Source organism: Colias philodice, chromosome 27 (assembly GCF_061535455.1).
Source record: "Colias philodice isolate Cphi_HAF_F1 chromosome 27, ilColPhil1 Martin Lab GWU primary, whole genome shotgun sequence".
Lineage (NCBI taxonomy): Eukaryota > Metazoa > Arthropoda > Insecta > Lepidoptera > Pieridae > Colias > Colias philodice.
The window spans coordinates 5,193,637-5,218,251 of NC_143112.1; the positions used below are offsets into that span (position 1 = coordinate 5,193,637).

Below are 24,615 nucleotides of genomic sequence, written 5' to 3' on the forward strand. Positions count from 1 at the left end.
GGGGCATCATTTTATCTATATTTATCTTCTATATATGACTTCTCTAGATATATAAAATTCTCGTGTCACAATGTTATTTACCATACTCCTCCGAAACGGATGGACTGATTCTCATGAAATTGTGTGTGCTTATCGGGTAGGTCTGAGAATCGGACATTTATTTTTAATCCCCCTGAGTGTTAAGAGTAAGAACGAACGTTTGCTGGGATGGGATAGTAATTAAAAAAATGAACTTTTGGCTCCAAAATACGCTGTGCCCCGCGGTTTTACCTGCAGTGCTCATCTCCTGTTGGTCTTAGCGTGATGATATATAACCCATAGCCTACCTCGATAAATGGGCTATCTAACACCGAGAGAATTTTTCAAATCGGACCAGTAGTTCCTGAGATTAGCGCGTTCAAACATACAAACTTCTCAGGCTTATAATATTAGCTTAGTTATAAGATTAATTATAATTATTATGGCACTCGAAAAAATGTATTCGTTACGTCATATGTTTCTAAACAAAGTCGCACGCAAAACTATTACTCAAATAGGAATATAGAAGAAAAAAACCATCGTATTTGCGAAGAATAATTTTCCAGTAACTGCAATGTAAAGGTACATTTATATAATGAAGTTTTTAATGTAAAGCGTAATGCATGTGCTGATGGGATCTAGTGAATGGAAAAATATATGTATTTTAATATCTGCGCCATTTTAATTTTCTTTAAGTTAACCTGCGGTTATGTTGGTATTGAGTATGTGGTTGTTTTACTTTGCTATATGGTTATAGTTCAGTGGTTATGAAATGGAAAGTTGGGTCGTGACTCGTGAATACGAGTATTGGTTCGTTTTTGTTAAAATTATAAATAGATCGACAAATTTACTCAAGAAAGAATTAGGTATGAATTTCGTGCTTAAAAGCAAGAAAACATGATGACAAAATGTTAGAACCGCAAAATTATGATATACTTATGAGACTTACGGCACTCGATACTATAGCTACGTAGTACTATTATTTATTCTGTGCTATAGCACCTTTAAAAGTATAAAATAATAAAAATACGGTATAAAAACGCTACTTACCGAAACAGAAGTGAAATCCATCCATCCATACGTCATAAGGTGATACATTTCACTTGTTTAATAAGAGGTACCTACCAATGTTTCCATAGAACAATGTATCGAAGTTATAACTACCTCCGAAAAATCGTGATGTAAATAATACTTGACATTGGTAGCTTTTAGCGATTTAAGTGGTCGGTTTAAGTGTGGCAGTTTTTTGTGTATCAGTATTTTTCATAGATGTTCGAAAAAACTGTTTTGTTGTTGTTTTGTTGTTTTGTGCGTATTTTTTTTTGTCAGATGGTCGCAAAAACGTCGGAGGTTCTTTTTTATATTTATTTAAGGTTACAGTATGTAAGAACCCTTAATGATACCTCTTGATTACGGACATCTGCAGTGACCGTATCTTTATATATTAATGTTGGTTCGTCTTCTTTTTACTACGTATTTCAGGGTTTCTTACATGCTTGTGAGAAATTATTAAGAAAAATAGTGTTTCAAAACGAATAAAAATACTATTTATTACGGGTGGAAAGCTAGTAAAGCTTTCCACCCGCGGCATCGCCCGCGCAGTCAGAGAAAAACCCGCATAGTTCCCGTGGGATTTCGGGGATAAAACCTATCCTATATCCTTTCTCGGGTATCAAAATATCTCTATACCAAATTTCATGCAAATTGGTTCAGTAGTTAAGGCGTGATTGAGTAACAGACAGACAGACAGACAGAGTTACTTTCGCATTTATAATATAAGTATGGATAGAGTAGGTTTATTTTGTTCGTTATTAGTAGAACACGAAAAAAGCACGTCAATATTTGTTTGACCTATAACTATTAAAAAAAATTGAAATTAATCATATTCTGTTAGTTATTGCTGAAGTTAAAAAATTGGGTTCTAAATTAAGATAAAACATGAACAAAACCAGGTAAAAAATAACAGCAGGGGATGGGAAATAATTAACAAAAAATAATGACTCTCGATAATCAGTGGGCGTTGAAGAATTTGGTTTGTCGTTAATGCATTGTTGAGGTACTTTTTTTTTATAAAAATATTAGCAAAGGTTTGTTTTTTTAAGGTTTTTGTGCGATAGTATTCCAATTTAACCTCAATTTTTTTGCGAAAACGTAGCATATGTCCTTTTAGAATATCTTTAGGTAAACTAATATTATTAATTAGTAATACAGCAGTTAAGACAATAAAAATAATACTTATCAGTTTCACTTTCCTTAAAACGGATCTAATCTCTAAATTGGTCACCACAACATTTATTCTCCTAGAATATGTCATAACAATAGAATCCAATCCCCATCAAAATATAAAAAGCACGTATCCACGCAGATTCTATTCCGAACTAAAAGCGGCTCCCCGTAGATCGGTGAACTCGACGTTTTTCGAAATTAGCCAGGCTCTTAGTAAATGAGAAGTTTCAACAAAAACCTGCGGCATGAACGCTCACCTGTCTCTAATTGGGATGTTCTAGAACTATCGAGAAAGCTTTGGTGCAGTGATTAAGGTGTAGAACGATTTGATTCCCGGTGGAGACAAAAATGTATTTTATGTACTTTAAAAAATGTACAGGGCAAGGCTCGGTCGCGATATGAATATGCTATATTGTTTTTTGTTTTTTATATATTACTGTAGATGTATATTTAATTATGTTCTAAACACTGGCCTAATAATATAATGAAAAATCGCGTCCAAAATCCGTTAAGTCTTTAATTTCTAAATGTATAATACTCGCGTAAAATCGAACACATTGAGCATTTAGCTGAGGAAAACGTTTGTATTTAAATTTCTATAATCATGTATTCATTTAATTGATATTGGCAATAAATACCTTTTCTTTCTTTCTTTTTAGAACTATTGAGAATGTTCACAGAAGGTAAAAGGTTAATGTGAATGGGTAAGGTGTTTTTGTTTTAGCGGCGATCGTTTTCGTTAATGCGGGTAGTTACGTAAATTCGTTTATTTCTGTTTAGTCTGTGTAAAGGTTTCTTTTTCATAAACATGACTTGGAGATAAGAAAGTATGTGCTATTTTTTGAAGAAGAAACTTGGAGATAGGAAAGTCAGTGTTGTTTCTTGTAGAAGAAGTTAGTGTAGGGTTTTAATTATGAAAAAAAATACTGTTACGCGTGATTACGCGCGGTGTGGAACCGGTTTTATAAAACATCTTTTTTTTTTTTTTAGTATAGGTCGGCAAACGAGCTTGCGCGTCATCGTACAGAAAGCTGAGATGATTGGCGCCGCCCATGAACAACCACAGACTCTGGAGTACTGTGGTTGCGTTGCCGGCCTTTGAGGGAGGAGTACGCTCTCTTCTTAAAGTCTTACATCTTAACATCTCTTTTGTTATAGTAAAAAATTAAGTTTAATTCTGCGAATAATTTTGTGAATTAAAAGAGCCACGTACAGAAAACGAAGTCGAGTGTAACATATAGTTAAAATATAAATGAACCCGTATTTCCTTTTTCCTCAGTATTTAAGATTTTATTTCATTTTACATCCTTTTCATCCTGAGTTCTGACCTACTTAATTATAGCCTTAACTGCTGCTCCAATTAACCGTAAAAGAGCTTTAGAATGTTTTATAGGACTAAAAGAAATTACTAGGATATTACGAGTTTCGCGCCGTGGTAAAGCTCCCGTTTCTAGTTATTTTTTACTAGCTGTGCCGCGCGGTTTCACTCGCGTGGCTCCGCTCCTGTTGGTCTTAGCGTGATGATATGTAGCCTATAGCCTTCCTCGATAAATGGGCTATCTGACACCGAAATAATTTTTCAAATCGGACCAGTAGTTCCCGAGATTAGCGCGTTCAAACAAACTCTTCAGCTTTATAATGTTAGTATAGATGTCGCTCATAATTGTCATATCATATTTCTAATGTTTTTAAGGGCTGATTTTTCAATCCTTGGTTAAAACTTATTCGTCGAATCACTACATAGTATAAAACAAAGTCGCTTTCCCTGTCCCTATGTCCCTATGTCCCTTTGTACGCTTAAATCTTTGAAACTACGCAACGGATTTTGATGCGGTTTTTTTTAATAGATAGAGTGATTCAAGAGGAAGGTTTATATGTATAATAACATCCATTAAATAGTGGAAAAGTACTGTTATTTTTGAGGTTTCTAATGTGATGTCGTAAAAAATTACATTGTTTCCGCTTATATTGCAAACGCAGGCTGAACCCTACGAGTTTTATCAAAATAATGTACTAAGTATTATACACATTGAAAAGGTCTACAGAAAAGTCCGCGATGGTATATGTCTATCTCTTATGGATAACCCACAATAACATTTTTTTGTCATTTACTTTTTACGACAAATAATAGCTAATTTTCGAAGCGATTTTCACCAATACAGCATTAATCCTTAACCAATTAAATACCTTGAATACATTGTTCATTTAATATAGATCTATATGGCACTTTACACCGTATGATTTAAGTGAATATTTTCGAAGATATTACAGATTTAAAAATTGCGGGACGTAGCGTTTGCGGCGGTACCGGCCGGCCGGGCCGCTATGTTTTTATATACAACGTTCACAGTTTTTCTGTAGTGTATTTAGTATCAGCATTGCACCCGTGCAAAGCCGGGGCGGGTCGCTAGTAATGTATAAAACTACCATTATAAAAACGTATTCTAATTGCCCGTATTTGACAGCTTACGTGACATTTTAATATTATCGTGTAATACTTTATTGGACGGATAAGTTTTATCCAAGCATATCCAAGCAAAAATCGGCCCTAAATGTAATTCCGATAAAGAGCCGAGTTTAAGAAGACTTTTCCACCAATGATGTGCGAGTATGTGTAGCGAGTGTTTGTAAATAACCAATCATATAGCTTTAGCTTCATTTAGTTTGAAGTTTGAAGCGTTTGAAGCGATCATATTGGCTATTTTCAAACACATTCCTCGCTATACATACTCGCACATTATTGGTGAAAAAGCACCCTTATCTATACATTTAGCTGTTTCAGATAATTTCAATTGTAGATTAAACTTAAGTTTACCTGAGCAATGCGAATAATTTAACTTTGGTTTAAACTTTAGTTTGATAATTGAACTCATTTATGAAGAATTCTTATATTTTTTTCAAGTTTTCAAATTTGTATTACGAAACCAAGCGGAGACATTCCAACCAAAAATCATAATCTGTTCATCCGTTCTTGAGTTATAAGTGGTGTAACTAACACGATCTAAAATATAGACTGTAAAATAAACTTCACATCTTAAAAATCTTTATAATTGTGAGATTCTTATGAATAAAGACATGAGAGATGCTCAAAGCTTAGGCGTTTCCGCCATTTTGAACTCGGCTACGGAAAGAGGAAATAACAAGATACTTTAACAAGGCAAGCTTTTTACATTTTTAACTAAGTTTTTACTTGTATGGAGATTGTTAATCTGGTAATGAGGAATGTTTTTTTTGTTAAATATTATGGTTCTTCTCCATAAAAGTTTGTCCTGTTGCATAATAGATAAATTATATAAAACTTAAAATAATTTTGAATTCCTGGATAGTAGATGTTATTCAGTTCATTGATTTCTATGAAATTTTGTACCCACAGTTAAATCTCTGTATATAAAAATGAATCCATATTTCTCTTCGTCACGGCATCACGCGTGAACGGTCGGACCGATTTCGATAATTATTTTTTTATACTATTCCTTGAAGTACGAGGATGGTTCTTATGGAAATAAAACGTAAACATGTACCACGAGCAAAGCCGGGGCGGACCGCTAGTACATTATATAGCCTAGATTTGTAGGTAAAGATAATTTGTATATACAATGTACCTACTATGAAAAAATACACATTATTCTACTATGACGATGAGATTGAGATTTTTTCTACATTTTTCCTTTTTATTTTCATTTATTTTAATGCTGATATTGCCACTGCAAATTGCCTTTGAAGTGTTAAAAGTTAAAAGGTATAATTACCTAAAAGTAATTCAACAAAACTAAAACAAAAAAAAAACAAAAATTAAAATTAAAAATTAATTAAACCTATAAACATGAGTGGATGTAATAAAAGACATTTTAAAGACATTAATTCATACTTTTTAGGTCTAGTTTTCGTCGTTCTAATAACTACTTGTACCATATAATAACACAAGCTTTGTAATGAAAATGTTAAGATTAATATTTTGCGCTACAGTAGTTTTTTAATTATGTTTCGTACGTGTAATACGAGAAAAAGTAACTAGTTATTTACTGCACTGTGATATTTTGGCCTTCTTTTTATTTAAACTGGGCCTTTTTACAAAAACATAATATGTATATATGCTCCTAAATACTAGTTGTACAATATATTTTAAGTTTATTTATTTTCGACACAGGAAAAGGTTTAACATTTGAATGCCTAGTTGTTTTAGGTGTTCTACCATTTATTTTACTTTTTTTGGGCGAACCAATTATGATAAATCTATTTTATGAAAGCTCGCGTTTATGCCCTATATTTTAATAATTGCATAGTTTTTAAGTAATTAATGTTTTTGACAAATAAAGATTTATTTATTTAATTACTCTGAATAAAGCGAACTCTTAACTTCGTATCTTAACTACTTGAAGTACCTATCACATTCAACAATTTCATTTTTTGGAAATTTCATTTCCAAAAACGACGGAAATTTACCAATTCATAGCGTATTTTTGAAGTGAATCTTATTTAGGCGCGTTGAGAGTAAAATTTAAAGGTCGCGTCATGGCAATACCGTCACGTCATGGAGTAAGGCGACGATTTTGGTATCTTCGAATCTTGCCAAAGAAGATTCACTTCTGACACGTGTGCTCGGCAAACAAACTTTTTTAAACTTAAAAACTACTTGTAGTATTGTCATAGGTACTGTAATTATTTGTCTTACGAATTGTAACACTATGACTGTACCCCGTGTTTGCTCCACGATGTTATCACCATGATAGCTACCCCTGCTAAGGGTAGGGTGTACTAAACTCGACATGTTTACGAGCTTTGCGCAACCCCTGGTTTTGCTTGCGGTTTAAGGTTGAAATGGTAGCGGTTTAGTTGTAGTTTTTAGTATGTTTTGTGTGATTATATTGAGTTGATATTATAGAATGTTGGTGGGATCTTTGCTATCGTTTAAATTTTTTTTTTGTTTACTATTAGCCCGCTGGTTTGCTTGCTGTTTAGTACAATAATTATAGATCATTGTAATTTATTATAGGGCTATAATAAAAAGCGAAAGTAAAGCTTTTTTTTCAACAAAAGTAATCTCTTTTGATTTCATATAATAATAATACAGTAGGAATGGATCAAAATATTTCATTTGATACAAACCTAAAAGTAATGATAATTAATAATTATCATGAAACTCGTTATTTAAAAGAAAATCCATTTTCTTTAAAAAAATGCCGCTATTACAGATATCTAAAATTAAATAATTAATCAATCATAATAATCTCTAGTATCTTATAACTTGGACCACACAGTAAACCACGCAAAATCTTTCAATTGCCACCCAAAAACCTGCCTTAACACCTACACTTAAGGTTCAAATTAAAATAAAACCCAAGTACGATCAGCATAAAAGATTGTAAGTGCGTTTGTTTTTAATTTCCCCGTAAAAATTGAAGAAATGCTGTTTTGAACTCGAATCCAGTACTCAGATATAATTCTTGAAAAATGTACAAGTGAATTAGTTTCGGAGTCTTTCTTATTTAATTTTATTATATTAATGTTACTTTTCGTTGAGGGTTACTTGAAGGTTTAAATGTGAAAGTGGTGTTAGGGATAGGGAAATTATGGAGAGGAAAGTTGTTTTTTGTTAGAATAATGAGTAATAAAATACATTTTGTGTAGGTAATACAATAATCTATACTAATATTATAAAGCTGCAGAGTTTGTTTGTTTTAACGCGCTAATCTCAGGAACTACAGAAAAATTCTTTCGGTGTTAGCCCATTCATCGAGGAATGCTATTGGCTATACATATATCATCACGCTAAAACCAACGGGAGCGGAGCCACGCGGGTGAAACCGCGGAGCGTAGCTAGTGTAGTATAATCGACTTGCATATTATGCACATAATATGATAACAAGAGTAGGTACTATGGAGTATGGACTTATGGACCTTATTCTTTTTCAATGTTGGTAGTTCTATTAACGGCTGTATATTTTTTTATTTTTTATACATTTGTAAAAAAAACTTTTTTGTACCTACAAAAAAAAATTGTTCAAAAATTTCGATTGACTTTTACTTAGATTTACGATACGGATTAAGGTTTAAGTGACGTGATTAAGTTCCGTCTAGGGGAGATTTGAGAGGAGTCAAGTCTGGGTCCGATTTAAAAGTACCGAAATAAGTTATATTATGTTACAATTCCAGAAATGAAATGTGAATATAAATAAATATTGTATGATAGGTACTACTATAGTTAAAACTACCTACTATGGTAATTTTCAATAGTACAAACTTATAAGTAGTAGTAAAAATGGCAAAACTGTCAAGGGAATATTTGTGCATATGTAACTTAATTATTTTAATGCATTATTGTTTATTATTTATTGATTATTATCAACAAAAAATCGAATTGTTATGACTCATAAGAATTAAAAAAATGTTCGCAAAATTAATGTTAATTGTTTGAAATTGTCATTAATTGTTATAATTGTGACGAATATAAATAATAATTACATTAGTCTCCACATTTAATGATCATGAAAGGAAGTCATAACTTAAATGATAATATGCTATTTAATGAACTAACAAGCTAGCTATAACTCTTGGCTTTACTTGTAAAGTTTCAATGGAACTACATACATAAAATCTTATCTTATACATAACGGAACGTCGGAAGGCTCGGCGGTATGATCTCCGTTATCAGACATAGCGGTGGTTTAGTAGTGATGGGAACACCGAAATAAACTCACTATTTTCTCAAACGCCAATCAGATAGTTTATTAAAGTTTACAGTACTTCACAATTTTCCGTAAAAATCAAGATGGAAACAGATTAAGAGCCAATAGGTTAGTACGCGTGCGCCTCTGTGCACAACTGACAGTAGAACGTCAGCTGTCACCATCGTGCCAACCCACTACCCTATTCGGGAATACCCGCTCTTATTTTTATCATGTCATGTGTCTACCTTACTTCACAATATTTTCATTACTGGCAACCCAACATAATACTTTGACAATCAAAACAAACAATTTAACTACGTGAAATCAACTATACTAGATAATTATTATTTAGTACAGTAATTATCGGCGCGCCGTCACGGCCGTCCTGCATATTCACACGTCCTCGTGTGTGGAGTCATTTCGCTCATCTACACCATCTGTAAACAGGCAAACGAGAACGGTTTACATCAAGCACCGTTCGAGCATCCTGACCAAAGTGGGTCACACTCAAAACTAGGCACACAGTTCAAAAGCGCAATATAAGTCCAATTACGTCACATAAGCTTAATTACAAACTACGCAATATTTTGAGTGTCACACAGACTATAAATCGTCATAAGTTATCACACACAGCCTACAAACTGCCACACAGGCTCCAAGCAGCCACACGGGCTCCTAACTGCCACACAGGCTCCTAACTGCCACACAGGCCCCTTACTGCCACACAGGCTCCTAACTGCCACACAGGCCCCTTACTGCCACACAGGCCCCTTACTGCCACACAGGCTTCTAACAATGCCACACAGGCTCTTATCTGCCACACAGGCTCCCATTGCCACAAAGGCTTCTAACACTGCCACACAGGCTCTTAAAATACCACACAGGCTTGCAACTGCCACACAGGCTACGCATCGCATAGTTATGAAAAGCCACACAGGCTTGTATTCGCCACTTAGGCTAACTGGTACTATCAAAATAGTGATAAACTCTAAAGATAACTAATTAACTCACCATTGCCGTCACTGGCGCATTCTGACGCGGCCTGGTTGACAGGGACTTCTAGCCCAGCGCTAAACTCCAAGGGAACATAACACTCAGGCATAGCACGAGTAGATCTCTACTTACCATTATGTCATGCGAAATACTACTATCCGGCACTATATGAAACAACAACTTTACCGTATAGGCTTGAATCGAGACCGTTGATAAAATTTGGGTGTTACAATGTATACTAGCGTTACCTAGCCACAGCAATGTCACTGCAACATAATATGATCTTTTACCAGAAAGTCGTTCTGATAAGCTCTGCCTTATCAAAGAACATTCGACACCAGAATCGAAACAAAATGAAAACTTCTCACCGGTTTCGTCCGAAAGATGATCAGTAACTGGTTTGATGGCGCAGATATCCACACGACGTTCCACTCGAGTCTCGTTGGATTTCGCCTCCTTGCCGGGGCACCGCGTTGCGATATGGCCCTGTTCACCGCAGTTGAAGCAGGTTGGAGTGATGGTCTTCTTCGGTGCACTGCCCTCCTTTGAAGCATGAGTTACAGAGTTGCTTGAAGTTTCGGTTTGTGCTTTAGTGTCATCACGATTACCAATCCATCGACATTCAGTAGCCACGTGTCCGGACTTGTTGCAATTGTAACACCTACGAGAGTTTTCGGGACGCGGCTTCTTTGCTTCTACAGCTGATGTCGCCTGCTCTTGAGCTGGAGGTCCTCTTTTTCTAAACGTAAATGCCATAAGTTCTTGTTGTAATTTTATACGGTTGTCTATTTCCGTTGTAAAAGCCAATCTCTGCAATCTTGGGTCGATTTTTGCAGCGTGTGCTAGTGTAACAGCAATGGCAATTTGTTCCGTTGATAAAGATTTCCATCTTGCCATTATTGCACTCATAAATCGGCAGGCATAAGAGGATAAGCATTCACCTTCCTTTGGATTTCCATTAAACAATCGCCATAAGTTTGCTGCAGGAGTTTCAACGAAATCGAATCTAGCTAAAAATAGATCCTTTAATTGGGCCCATGTTATTCCAGGATAACTAGACTGTGCTAGCCATGATACCGCAGTTCCTTTGAGTGCTTTACTCATGGTTATTATCAGGTCTCCACCGGAAAGTGGTTTTTTTTGCAAGCATAGGTCAACTGTTTCGCACCAAGCACGAGCATCGCTACCCTGAAGGTCAGGATTAAATTCGGGTAAAGCTATTTTTGATACAGATAGCCGAGGTTCTTGAATTGCCCGTATCAAATCTGTCAAACTTCGTTGCTGCAATTCAAACAGTGTTTTCCAACGGTCGCACTCTTTTTCTAAAGAAGGTTGTTCAATCTGACCTGAGTGGGCTGCATGCTGCTCCTGAGATGCACGGAGTAATCCCACTTCTGATAACGGAACGTCGGAAGGCTCGGCGGTATGATCTCCGTTATCAGACATAGCGGTGGTTTAGTAGTGATGGGAACACCGAAATAAACTCACTATTTTCTCAAACGCCAATCAGATAGTTTATTAAAGTTTACAGTACTTCACAATTTTCCGTAAAAATCAAGATGGAAACAGATTAAGAGCCAATAGGTTAGTACGCGTGCGCCTCTGTGCACAACTGACAGTAGAACGTCAGCTGTCACCATCGTGCCAACCCACTACCCTATTCGGGAATACCCGCTCTTATTTTTATCATGTCATGTGTCTACAGTGCGACACAAAAGAGATGAAAATAAATGAGGGCGCCACCGTCGCTCATATAGCAACACTGATACTGCGACGCAAGCGATCTTGATACTATAGAATAAAAATCCAAAAATGTATATAATATAATCTAAAATAAATACCGCGATTTAAACCGTTATAATTGTTTCAGTGTAGCAATAGTGTAATTTAAGACAAAAATACATTAGTATTTTAATTGACCTACCTAGGTCAAATTTTACTTAAATGTATTTGGAATTAGTTATTTTATAAAAATCGGTCAAGTGTTTAGACTGCAGAAGCGCACATAGAATCAAACATACAAACAAACAAGCATACATGCAGCTCAAACACATTACCCTCTTTCTGGGTCCGTCGGGTAGAAAAAAACAAGGCGATTTGAAAACCACATATTTTTATTTTTTTTGTAGATAAATTTTGTACATTAATATAATTCATCAAAATCTAAATATTCTACTCCTTCAAAGGACTGATCATCACTCTGTTTCGAAGTACTGGCAAGAGGGTACGGGGCATCTTCAGTATCTGTAAATATGATACAGTAAATATGATTTTTTTTCTTATGGTTTGATTGATTAATAGATAGATAGCTGTATGAAAACAGTTATCACTATACTATGTAGTAAAATCTAAACTAGGTACTTTATTTGAGGCTGGTTGGATTGGATATAACTTCTTGACTCAAATTGTGCTGGTCGCACTATAAAAACTAGTTTTTGTTTACATACAAATAACCTCAAATTAATTTGCGAAAACGTAATAATCGCCATACATACATACATTAAACACTTGTTACTAATGGAATATTCTATTTTACGTAGTACTGAGCAAAAATAAATGGAATCTCACCGGTATATTCTGCTGTACGTTTGTAAACGTTTTCCAAATCAGTCAATAAATTTCCAGCTTGAAATTCGGACAAAGACCGAATAAAAACTTTATACACCACATCACGGACACCGCTACGTTTAACCTTTTTCATGATGTCTCCTTTTTTATTTAAATTTCTTGTTCTAAATAACAATTTTATCTCAATAATTCTCCACTTCACGAAAAAAACAACAAATTTTTATTCAACTTGACAGCTACATTGCCAATTCAGGGTTGCCAGGTAATGAAAAACGAATTAGTTCCAAAATAATTAATTTCATCTCTTTTATGTCGTACTATACCTTACTTCACAATATTTTCATTACTGGCAACCCAACATAATACTTTGACAATCAAAACAAACAATTTAACTACGTGAAATCAACTATACTAGATAATTATTATTTAGTACAGTAATTATCGGCGCGCCGTCATACATATATATATAAAATTCTCGTGTCACAATGTTAGTCTGCATACTCCTCCGAAACGGGTGGACCGATTCTCATGAAATTTTCTGTGCATATCGGGTCTGAGAATCGGCCAACATCTATTTTTCATATGTACCACGGGCTAAGCCGGGGCGGACCGCTAGTAATTTATAAAAATGTTTTGTATACAATTATGAAAAGATTTTATAGAGTCAAATACGTTAATTATATGCTGAATGTATGTAACCTAAAGTTAAAGTTAAACAAACCCATAATCCGGATCTGTTCAGGGTAAGAGTGAATAGGCTCTTTCTAGGCAGGCATGCCCATTTATAGACTGCATCACTACTTACCATCAGGTAGGATGCAGTCAAATGCCTGGCTATCTTAAATAAAAAAAGTAATTGGTTTCAATAACAAACATATATATTTTTAAATACCTTTACAAATTAAAACATTTTAATGAAATGACGTTCCTGTAAAGGAATGTAAACCCTTTCAACATACTAAAAAATGAACTAAAAATTGTTTTTCAAGAATATTCATCAACGTTTGTTAATATTTACACACACTTGGCCGATAGCGTCCATTTCACTTTAAACTTTATAATTTCGTAACTCACAACCGTGTAATGGAACGTCCACTGCTGTACGGTGTGCAGAAAAATGTAACATGAAAAAAAATTAAAAGTCCTTTTTAAGCATGTTAGTAGGTACGGTCTAAGTTTGTGTGTAAGTATCATTAGTATAAAGTAAGTGTTTTAGATTGTGTTAATTTTTATTCACGTAACTTCATTTAACCTGATGAAGCGTGCATGAAAGTCGTTGTTTATATCTTCTGTTGAATTTAAACTATGTAGGTGTAACATAAACAATTATTATCAATACGATTTATTTTAATTGACATATTTTTATCGATGTTTAACAAGAAGTCTTTTCAATCAATATTTATAAGCTTGAACCATCAGATTAATTTGAATTAGGTAGATATAATGCATCCTTTTACTCCTCAATGATATTACGCAACGGCAACAAAATTAGTGATATAAATTCGATAAATCTTTTTTAATGTTTGTACCCTTAATTTTATATCTCCATATTTTTTTTTCTGCCGACCCTACACGCAATTAAGGCTAGCCGCTAACGAATCACTCGAGCGCCCGGCCTCATTACGTGTGTGCTCCAAACTGAAACATGTTTAATGTAAACGAAATGTTTTAATAAGTGCTGAATTTGCTGACGGTACATATAATGGTGGTCAGTGGTGTGTCAACTCTTTAGATTAATATTTCAGGACATAAATAAATACTTATATAGATAACTAGCTGCGCTCCGCGGTTTCACCCGCGTGGTTACGCTCCTGTTGGTCTTAGCGTGATGATATATTATAGCCTAAAGCCTTCCTCGATAATTGGGCTATCTAACACCGAAAGAATTTTTCAAATCGGACCAGTAGTTCCTGAGATTAGCGCGTTCAAACAAACAAATCTTCAGCTTTATAATATTAGTATAGATTAACACCCAGACACCCTGCAAACATCGATGGTCATCACACAAATATTTGCCCTGGGTGGGAATCGAACCCTACACTACCAACCAAGCCAATCGGTCAGTCAAAAGATCAGATTAAAAGAAATACAAACTAGCTGGCAAACTTTCTGCCTTACTCTTATCATTTAGGATTGAAAATTAGACCCCGATATGCAATTATGCACACAAAATTTCATGGCAATCGGGCAAGTCGTTTCGGAGTCTTCACAATGTGAATTTTATATTTTTAAATGTTTCACCAAGGCTTTATATTATAACAAGCTGCTCCGCACGGTTTCACCCGCGTGGCTCCACTCCTGTTGGTCGTAGCGTGATGATATATAGCCTATAACCTTCCTCGATAAATGGGCTATCTAACAGTGAAAGAATTTTTCAAATTTGACCAGTAGTTCCCGAGATTAGCGCGTTCAAACAAACAAACAAACAAACTCTTCAGCTTTATAATATTAGTATAGATTTAGAACTCAACAGTCTGATGCTTTATAGTGTCTTTCTACACACAAACATACAGTTATTTCAGTATGCAGCTTGTTTGAAATTTCATTATTTTTAAAAGTATTTTTTACATCGGTCTATTATGTATTTATCTTATAACTAGCTTCCGCCCGCGGCTTCGCCCGCTTTGTCTAAAACCTAATAAATTATATACTAAAACCTTCCTCTTGAATTACTCTATCTATTACAAAAAACCAGATCAAAATCCGTTGCGTAGTTTTAAAGATTTAAGCATACATAGGGACATAGGGACAGAAAATGTGAATTTGTTTTATACTAGGTAATATGTAGTGATGATGATTCTAGGTACATACTGTGGTACATACAAATAGGAACTCTGTCGTGTAGATATTTAAAATAATATAAAGAGGTTGATATTCTTTGTCTGCTTATCCTTTAGTATTTGACCAAAAGCATCAAAACATTATTTCATAAAATGCCAAAGCATTGAAACTATGATAAATTATTCTTGTTTTCTTTATAGAAAATGTTGCTATCTACTTTTATACTTATTAATTAAGTAACAAATCCTTTCAATTTATATAATAAAACATCAAAAGGTAAATTGAATTAAAAAATGTTTACAAAAGCTCGGTTCTCGTAAAACAAACATAATATACGCTAAATGTTAAAACATTAAGCGAATAGGCAATACATGAATGTTATTTTAATTGAAGTTAATATTTACTATGTGTGTGTTTTTTAGATATTTTAGTAATTCACTCACGTTTGGTTTGATACGCTGTGATATTTAAACTAGCTGTGCCCCGCGTTTTTACACGCTTTATATTAGCTTCACCTGTATGTTTGTAACCGACTTCTTTCGGCGCGATTTTGACCGATTTTGCCAGATTTCGTTCAAACTTTGTAGATTTATTGAGGACCGATGACAATACATACACTAATTTGATAAAAATTATCTATTTTTTAGTTCGTTTTTCTGTAAAAAGCGTGTTTTTTAGTTTTTTTAAACTATTATTATTATCGCATGCAAAATAAAGTATGTAGTTCTATACCTACCTGATGTACTGTTTTGATATACAGGGTGTAATCGTTATCTGCTTGAGGATTTAAAAATTGTATTAAAAATTTTTTATTATTTGTTTCAGGTTTCGACGCATTTGCTAGCGCGAGTGGTGAGTTAATATTATGTACCTACTTACTTTAGAATATAAAAAATGAATCGCAAAATGTGCTGGTATGCGCACTCGAGAACGGCTGAACAGATTTCGTTAATTCTTTTTTTATAATATTCCTTGAAGTACGAGGATGGTTCTTATGGAGAGAAAACGTAAACATGTACCACGGGCGAAGCAGGGGCTAATATTAATATAAGAATAAGATTATTCCTACAGGTAGGTATTATTATAGGTACATGAGCATCGCCCGGATTATACAGGTTCAACATTATGGTATAACACTATACAACACCCAGGTTTGAACTACCTTTTTAACAATAATTATACGAATCAGTACAGCCGTTTTTAAGTGACGAAGTGTAAAGCTTATCGTACGTTACTTGTTCATTGCTGGGTAATAATAATAATTAGGTAATAAGTGGGTAAAGTAAATTTTAATCTATTTTTGTTTCGATTTATATCCAAATAAATTAAAATTTAAAACGATGGTACCTACTTAATAATGGAAAAAGTATTCTAAAAATTTAAATATATACCTCACGTAATTTGCCACCTTACTTATATTTTAGAAAAATCTAACGACAGCTCTCAAACTATGTATAATCGATCTAACCAAAAACATAACCCTGCCCCACGCACTCGGTTAAAAGTACACCCCAACCTTCAAAGGTTATTTTATTCAATTTTCTTCGTCAAATAAAGGCGTCTGTTAAATTCTAGCGAAAGCCCTAAAGATTGGAACTTGCTTGAATGTTTTTGACCGGCGGCGACCTTTGTCAAAAGTTCGTATAGTCTAAGAGCCAATTACTAGTTTTATTACATGTATTAAACTTGACTTTGTAAGTTTGTTGCACTAAGTTCGAATGTGTTTCGAGTTTGATTTGAATTTTATGTGGCATTATTTTGTTTTGGTTAAGTAAATTGTGTCCAAAGTTTTAGAGGAACCACATTTATCTAAAAATGCGTAGAGGTTTACACATACAAAATATAGTTCAAGTATAAGCTACATTTCTGAGTATATTTACGAAACATCGCGATGATATGACATTCGAATAATTCAGATTTATCGAATATTTGCTTCATCGTGATAATATCTAGGTGAAATAGGACAACAGAGAGATGAAATCAATCAAATCAATTACTCTTTATTGTACTGTGTACTCCTATATAGAAAAAGCAGTACATTAAAAAATCGAGGAAGTTGTTAGAATGAGGATATTTTAAACTGAGTGATCTCAGTCATAATTAAATCTAATTTAAAATCGAATGTAGTTTTTAAAACCTACTTATTATGTAGCTCTTTAATGCATAAACGTGAACTCAAATCGAGTATTAAAACAAATGATATGAATAAAATTATACGAAGCAATACAATTAACAACCGGATATTTTATCAGCAACTCTTGCACTAAATGTCACTCAAAATAATAATGTTGTAACCAAGTTATAAAATTATTATTTGAAGTGATAATAGTAATGTATATTATAATTATGTAGTACTAGCGGTCCGCCCCGGCTTCGCCCGTGGTACATGTTTACGTTTTCTCTACATAAGAACCATCCTCGTACTTCAAGAAATATAACAAAAAAAGAATTATCGAAATCGGTTCAGCCGTTCTCGAGTTATGCGCTTACCAACACATTTTGCGATTCATTTTTATATATAAGAAGATTATAATTTTATAATTATAATATATAATATTTTAAAATATTATATGTAATAATTGATATTAATAACGAGCTCATAACGGCGCAGTGGTTATTGCCTCAGTAACCTAGATGTCCCGGGTTCAATCCACAGGATATGATAAATCACCTAATTCTTCATCAACCTCTAAGAAATAATGAATATGTTTCAATTATGTGTTCAGAAGAAAATTAGCTTTTTATAGAAATACTAGCTTTCCGCCCGCGTCTAAAACATAATAAATTATTATATACTCAAACTCAAACTCAAACTCAAACATTCATTTATTCAATTAGACTACTATTTAGTAGCACTTTCGAATCGTCATTACATAGTATTTTTAACATTTACCACCGATTCGGAAAGCAGTATCTATGGAGAAGAATCGGCAAGAAACTCCATAGTTGCTCTTTTAAATAATGTCAATAAATTTACATAATATGTAACATCTACCTAACTACATAATATGCCAAAGAACTGTCCTGTGGTTTTTACGCGACAACCCTCCATGGGTCTTTATCGTCCATATATTCCTGAATACTGTAGTACGCTCTCTGAACTAGTACATTTTTTATGTAAGTTTTAAATTTAGAACTACTAAACTCTTTAATATTGTGAGGAATTCTATTGTATAAGCGTATACCTTGACCCATAAATGAATTTTTAACTTTAGCTAATCGGAAAAATGGCATTTCAATTCTATTCTTGTTCCTTGTGCCATAATCGTGTCTATCTCCTACTCTTGTGTGTAAGTCAGAGCTTTTGTGTACATGCAAAATATTATTAAATATATACTGTGATGGTACAGTAAGGATACCAGTATTCTTAAAATGATCTCTTAGTGAGTCCCGAGCACGTAAATTATATATAGAGCGAATGGCTCTTTTCTGTAAGATAAATATAGTTTCTATATCTGCAGCCCTGCCCCACAGTAGAATTCCATAGGACATAATGCTATGAAAGTAGCTGAAATAAACCAATCTAGCCGTATCTTCATCGGTGAGATGCCTTATTTTTCGGACTGCATATGCAGCAGAACTGAGCTTACCTGCAGCGGTGTTGACATGGGCTCCCCACTGTAGTTTCTCGTCCAATGTTAACCCTAGAAATACAGTAGACTCAGTAGGATGCAATACCTCCCCGTTCAAGGTAATATCTCTGTTCAACTTTTTTACATTAGGAAGTAAAAATTCAACACAATTGGTTTTTTTGGCATTTAATAATAAATTATTGGCAGTAAACCATTCAGATATGTGTAAAAGAGCACTGTTCACTTCGTCAACATTTGGGTCATGCCTATCCACATTAAAAATTAATGAGGTATCATCTGCAAACAGAACTATTTCACACCTATCCTGCAAATAATAGGGAAGATCATTGATATATACCAAGAACAAGAAGGGACCTAAAATTGACCCCTGTGGAACACCAATGTTAATTGACGCACCGCTAGAACGTTCTCCATTAACAACTACAGTCTGTATCCTATCATGCAGGTATGACGCTATGAGGTTCTGGGCTTTTCCTTTAATTCCATAGTGATTAAGTTTACGTAACAAAGTACAATGTTCAACGCAGTCAAATGCCTTGGAGAGGTCACAAAATATCCCTAGAGCATTTTTTGAGTTTTCCCATGCCTTATATATATGTGTTAGAAGTGCAACTCCAGCATCTGTGGTTGAGCGCCCCTTTGTGAAACCAAACTGTTTGGTGTGCAGTAAATTATTAGATGCAAAATGACTACTCAATTGGTTTAATATTAACTTCTCGAATACCTTACTTAATGTTGGTAAAATAGAGATAGGTCTATAATTGTTACAGTCTTCTTGATCGCCCTTCTTAAATAAAGGTATAACTTTACTAAGCTTTAGTAAATTAGGAAATGTACCATAGTCACAACACTTATTAAATATAGAAGCTAAATTTTTCGCAATATTTTCTATTATATTATTCACTAAATTTACGGACATTCCCCAAAGATCACAAGTATTTTTAAGATTAAGCGTCTTAAAGGCAGTAACAATATCATTAGCAGTTACGTGTCGTAATTCAAATAATGTACTGCACTCCGCAACATGGTCCCTCAAAAAGGTCTCTGCAAGTGCTGAAGACGAATTTAAACTATTAGTAATAGTAGCAGGGACACTACTGAAGAATTCTTCAAAAGCAAGCGCAACATCAGCACTTTTGTCAATAACCCTGTCATTATTTACAAGTTTTATGGTATTACTTGATTTGCTTTTACCCATTTCACCATTAATAATTGACCAAACTGTTTTAACTTTATTATCAGAGTCGCGTATTTTTTCTTTGATATACAAACGCTTTGCAGTGAAACAAACTTTTTTAAAAATTTTTGAGTAATTTCTAACATAACTAAGAAAAGATGGGTCTTTATTATATTGCTTCATACCATATAATTCATAAAGAATGTTCCTGCACCTATGTATACTAGCTGTCGCCCATTTACTAAATGGTAAATCCTTGGTAATATTTAAAGATTTAACTTTAAATATTTTTTCAAATTCTTTATGTACTAAATTAAAAAGATTTTTAAACATTTCACAAGGACTATTAGGATAGGATTGATCATTTAGTACGGGCAGGTTTTTATTAATATTTTTCCTAAATTTATTAATGCCTTTTTTAGTTATAGGCCTAACATTAATCCTTTTAAATGTAGGTATGCAATCCCATTCAAAAACTACTTTCTGGCCACAGTGATCCGAAGTCAATGTATTGAGAATATTTTTCTCTAAACAGATGCAGTCACAGTATATATTATCAATACAAGTTGCAGAAGTAGGTGTAATTCGTGTGGGTTCGTTAAAAAGTTTATATAGATTAAATGACTGAAACAAATTAACAATTCGTGTAGCCGTTTGTGTTTGTAAAAGTAAATCAATATTAAAATCACCACATACTATAACTTTTTTTTTACTCCTGCTTAGACGCTTTAATATTTCTTCCATGACTGTCTCAAACATATTATAGTCACTGGAAGGGGGTCTATAAACGCAAACAATAATATAACGCTCCAGCTCCACACAGGACAGTTCAATGGTCCGTTCTACAGAAAGACTAACAATGTCAGTTCGTTCTTTACATTTTACACTATCATGTACAAAAATAACAGAACCTCCGTGAATAGCCTGTGTCCTAAAGTATATACTTTTTAATTTGTAATTTTCAATATTTATTAACAACTGACATTGTTTAAGCCAATGTTCTGTTACACAAAATATTTTAATATTGTTATCATTCAGAAACAATTCTATTTCTAACAATTTGCTAGCCAAGCCTTGAATATTTTGATGCACAATGGAAAAAGACTGCTTAGCTGTTGTCTTATATACTAGTTTAAATCTAGCTTAGGGCTAGATTGTCTGTCTACACTTTTTTTTTTAGGTTGATGTATAAAATTACTACTACATAAAATTATAGTAGATTGATGGTCTGATACCGAACATGTACCAGACTGGTTAATATTATATGCTATTAACATAGCAAGTTCACGCTTATATCTATATGGCAGATACACTGTATTCTTTGTCAAAGTAAAAGATTTAATACATGAGTTAATGTCAAAGTAAATAAATGCATCACGATGATGATTTGTTAGGTTATACAATTTTAAATTCATATTATGAATTAATCTATTTTGTTCTTGTGTTAAACCAGGTAGGTATGGCAACTTGGCAAGGTACACAACATAAATTTACATTTAGTCTTACTACTAATATCTAACATTTTTTTTAATCCTACATCAATATCCTTATTATTTATATTTAAACTGTCCCCATATAATATAATTACAATATTATTCTTATTAAAGCTGAAATGATCCAGTGATTTGATTATATATTTAAATGAACTGTTAGGCGTACAAACATTAGTAACTTTAAGCCCTAAGTTGTTGAGCATAGCGCCAAATCCCTGACCAATATTATCTGACAACACAATTATTTCCTGCTTTGAAAGGTATTTAGTATTACTGGTTGTAATTGTGGTAGTGGGTTTAACACTATGTATGTCTGTGTAGTCAGGCTTATGGGGCGACGGTTGCTCATTGTCATACTAAAACCTTCCTCTTCAATCTCTCTATCTATCTATCTATTAAAAAAAACGCATCAAAATCCGTTGCGTAGTTTTAAAGATTTAAGCATACATATGGACATAGGGACAGAGAAAGCGACTTTGTTTTATACTATGTAGTGAAGCTATTATATTCTATTCAGTAGAAAAATCAAAATAAATATCTATCTAACCAATTACTTAAAAAATTCTAACTTGCATCCAAGTTCAAACAGTGTATCTGCGCTTCGAGAAAATAAAAAAAAATCTATTGTCGTTTCTTTTTTTACAAAATGGCCGCTCTAAAAAACGCACGCATTTTAATGAAAAGCACCATATTGTAACCGGGCCCGGATATTGTTCTGACATAGCTTTGTGCGTTTAGAAATTGAAGAATTGTACGATAAATATTTGAGTTTTTTTTTCTTTAGTGTAGGCAGAGCGCTTGAGAAGAATTAGTTTTGATGATTTTTTTTTGTGTGAATTGAGGGTAGATGGAAAAATCTGAAAAAATAATCGCTCGTGGATCGAATCTAAGATGATTTTATATATAGGCTATCACTATCTCTACTAGAGAACTCTCTTGTTATAGCTGACTCGACAAATGTTATCCTGAAGGCGAGATGCGATTTTTTTAATTTTTCAAATTTTTGTTACTCTTTTTTTTAAGTCTTTAACGTTCTCTTCTGATTATAACAAACTTTGACGCCATCTTGACCGTTGAAGGGATGTCTATAATATTTTTTGTAAACATTTTAAATGAAATAAATGATATCTGTGCCTATGTATGCGAGCATAGCCACAGAAATAGAGCTTCTATTGAATAGAAACGAATTTTCTATACATTAAGATTATTGTAACTTTGTAAAGTTCGACACACACTTGGCAATTTTTATAAGTAGGTACTCAGTTACGTGAAATCTTATATTTAATATAAATGAATACCATTCAGGTAGTCTAGTCGTATTCTTGCATTTAATTATGAAACGCCACAGAGTAATCTCATTCATGTTACGGTACTGCTAATTAGTTGTGCTATTCACTATACGGGCCTTTCAATTAGACTGTGGCCTTCTTAATTAATCATTAAGGTTGAATGGTCTATGTTTCTTGTGTTTTTGGTAAGTATTTGAGGTTTATGACTTAACTAGCGATCCGACCCGGCTTCGTCCTTGGTAAGTTATAGGATAGAACTCAGGGATCGCGTACATATCCAACGGTGAAAGTTCAGTGGTTCCTTGGATACCTACAAACAAACAAACTCGTTAGATACATATTACTGGTGGTAAGTAGGATAAAAACATATAAAAATTGTGTGTAACTCAGGAATAATGCAGCTTTCAGCCGGTGAAATAATTTTCCATTTCGGTTTAGTAGTTTTTCAGTTATTTCGTTACAAACAAATCTTCCTCTTTGTAATATTAGTATTATCTACGATGGTTTGAAATTAAGTCAAATGAGAATCGAAAAAGTTTGTCTAATTCGCACGAACGAAGTCGTAGGCAGTAAGCTAATTGATATGTACATACATAAATAATCTATAACAATATTTTTTCTTATAAAAAATTTTACGTCATGTAGGTACATATTAAAAACTTAGTGAACATGTTTTCAATTTATACTGGGGCTGAAATTTGAGTCTTGTTCATTGGTCAGTGAAGCCAATAATAATATTACTTGCAATATTTGTAAATAGAATCTGTAATTAAAAACGTACCTAAGGTAGGTACCGTAGGTAAGGTAGGTAAGGTAGGTAGGTAGGTAGGTAAGGTAGGTAAGGTAGGTTTCTTCGTCTCGAATAAAATATTAAAATATAAAAATGTCCTTTAATATTTTTCTCGATTTGAATCTTAAAAGATCCATATTTATGTAAAGATGAATTTCTAAGTGTCCTGTTGAGACTGGAAACTGGCTGGGCATGCTTAATGGCGGGTTTTTATTGAAATTAGTGATGCGAAATCTATCGATATCGAAAGGCCGAAAGTTTTATCGTGAATCAAGATATTGAAGGATTGAATGTGACTCGGTGTTGGATGTTGGATTGTAGCATTTTGATTAGATCTGGGGCATATTTATAACTTAAGCAAATATTTAGTTATGAATATTATCAGACTATCCAGAAATTATTCTTAATTTGAAATTTAAGAACATAATATAACAAATCATTTTATGGCAAACTATATTCATTTTTAAGATGATTTATTTATTAGAATGACAAACTTTTTAAAATCAAAAGTAAAACAAATCTATTAACCAAGTATAGGTTAGTTTCTGTATGAAAAATAACATCAAAAATAATATAGGTAAATTCCTTCTGTTTGGAAGTACACTAAAATAATGGACTATCTACCACAGACATGTATATATAAGTAGACAACGCAAGTACCGCGATCTGTATGAAAACCAAGCGTGTCATATTTTTTGTACTGACCTTGACGCGTTATGACGTCACGAGCGCTTTTTAGTGATGTTAATTTCATTTTACGCTAAATCGATTAGGCCGCCACTCGCGCGGCGATTCTAGTATCGTCCTATCCCATCGAAGTAAATCGAAAGAAATCAGATCAAACTAGATCTATGTCTAAGAGGTAGTCAAATAAATGAATCGTAATCGATTACTAAATCGATTCAAGACAGAAAAATGATAATTACCATAGACACATAGACAGGATAGAGGGATGATAAAATAAAGTTATAAACCTTTTAATATTCTAACAATTAGTAAACTAATGTGTTTTAGCTTTT

General features: G+C 33.5%; 1 protein-coding gene and 1 long non-coding RNA gene across 2 annotated transcripts in view; one reads left to right on the forward strand and one right to left on the reverse strand.

Moving 5' to 3' along the window:
- The window catches only part of LOC149476629 (uncharacterized), a 444,465-nt gene that overhangs the window by 244,383 nt on the left and 175,467 nt on the right, over positions 1-24,615 (reverse strand). The gene's annotated exons all lie outside the window — the stretch shown is intronic.
- The window catches only part of LOC149476635 (tyrosine-protein kinase-like otk), a 65,153-nt gene that overhangs the window by 14,201 nt on the left and 26,337 nt on the right, over positions 1-24,615 (forward strand). The window contains exon 2 of the mRNA XM_089711902.1: positions 16,080-16,106. Coding sequence (XP_089568028.1) covers positions 16,080-16,106 — 27 coding nt within the window. The remainder of the gene's footprint in view (positions 1-16,079; positions 16,107-24,615) is intronic.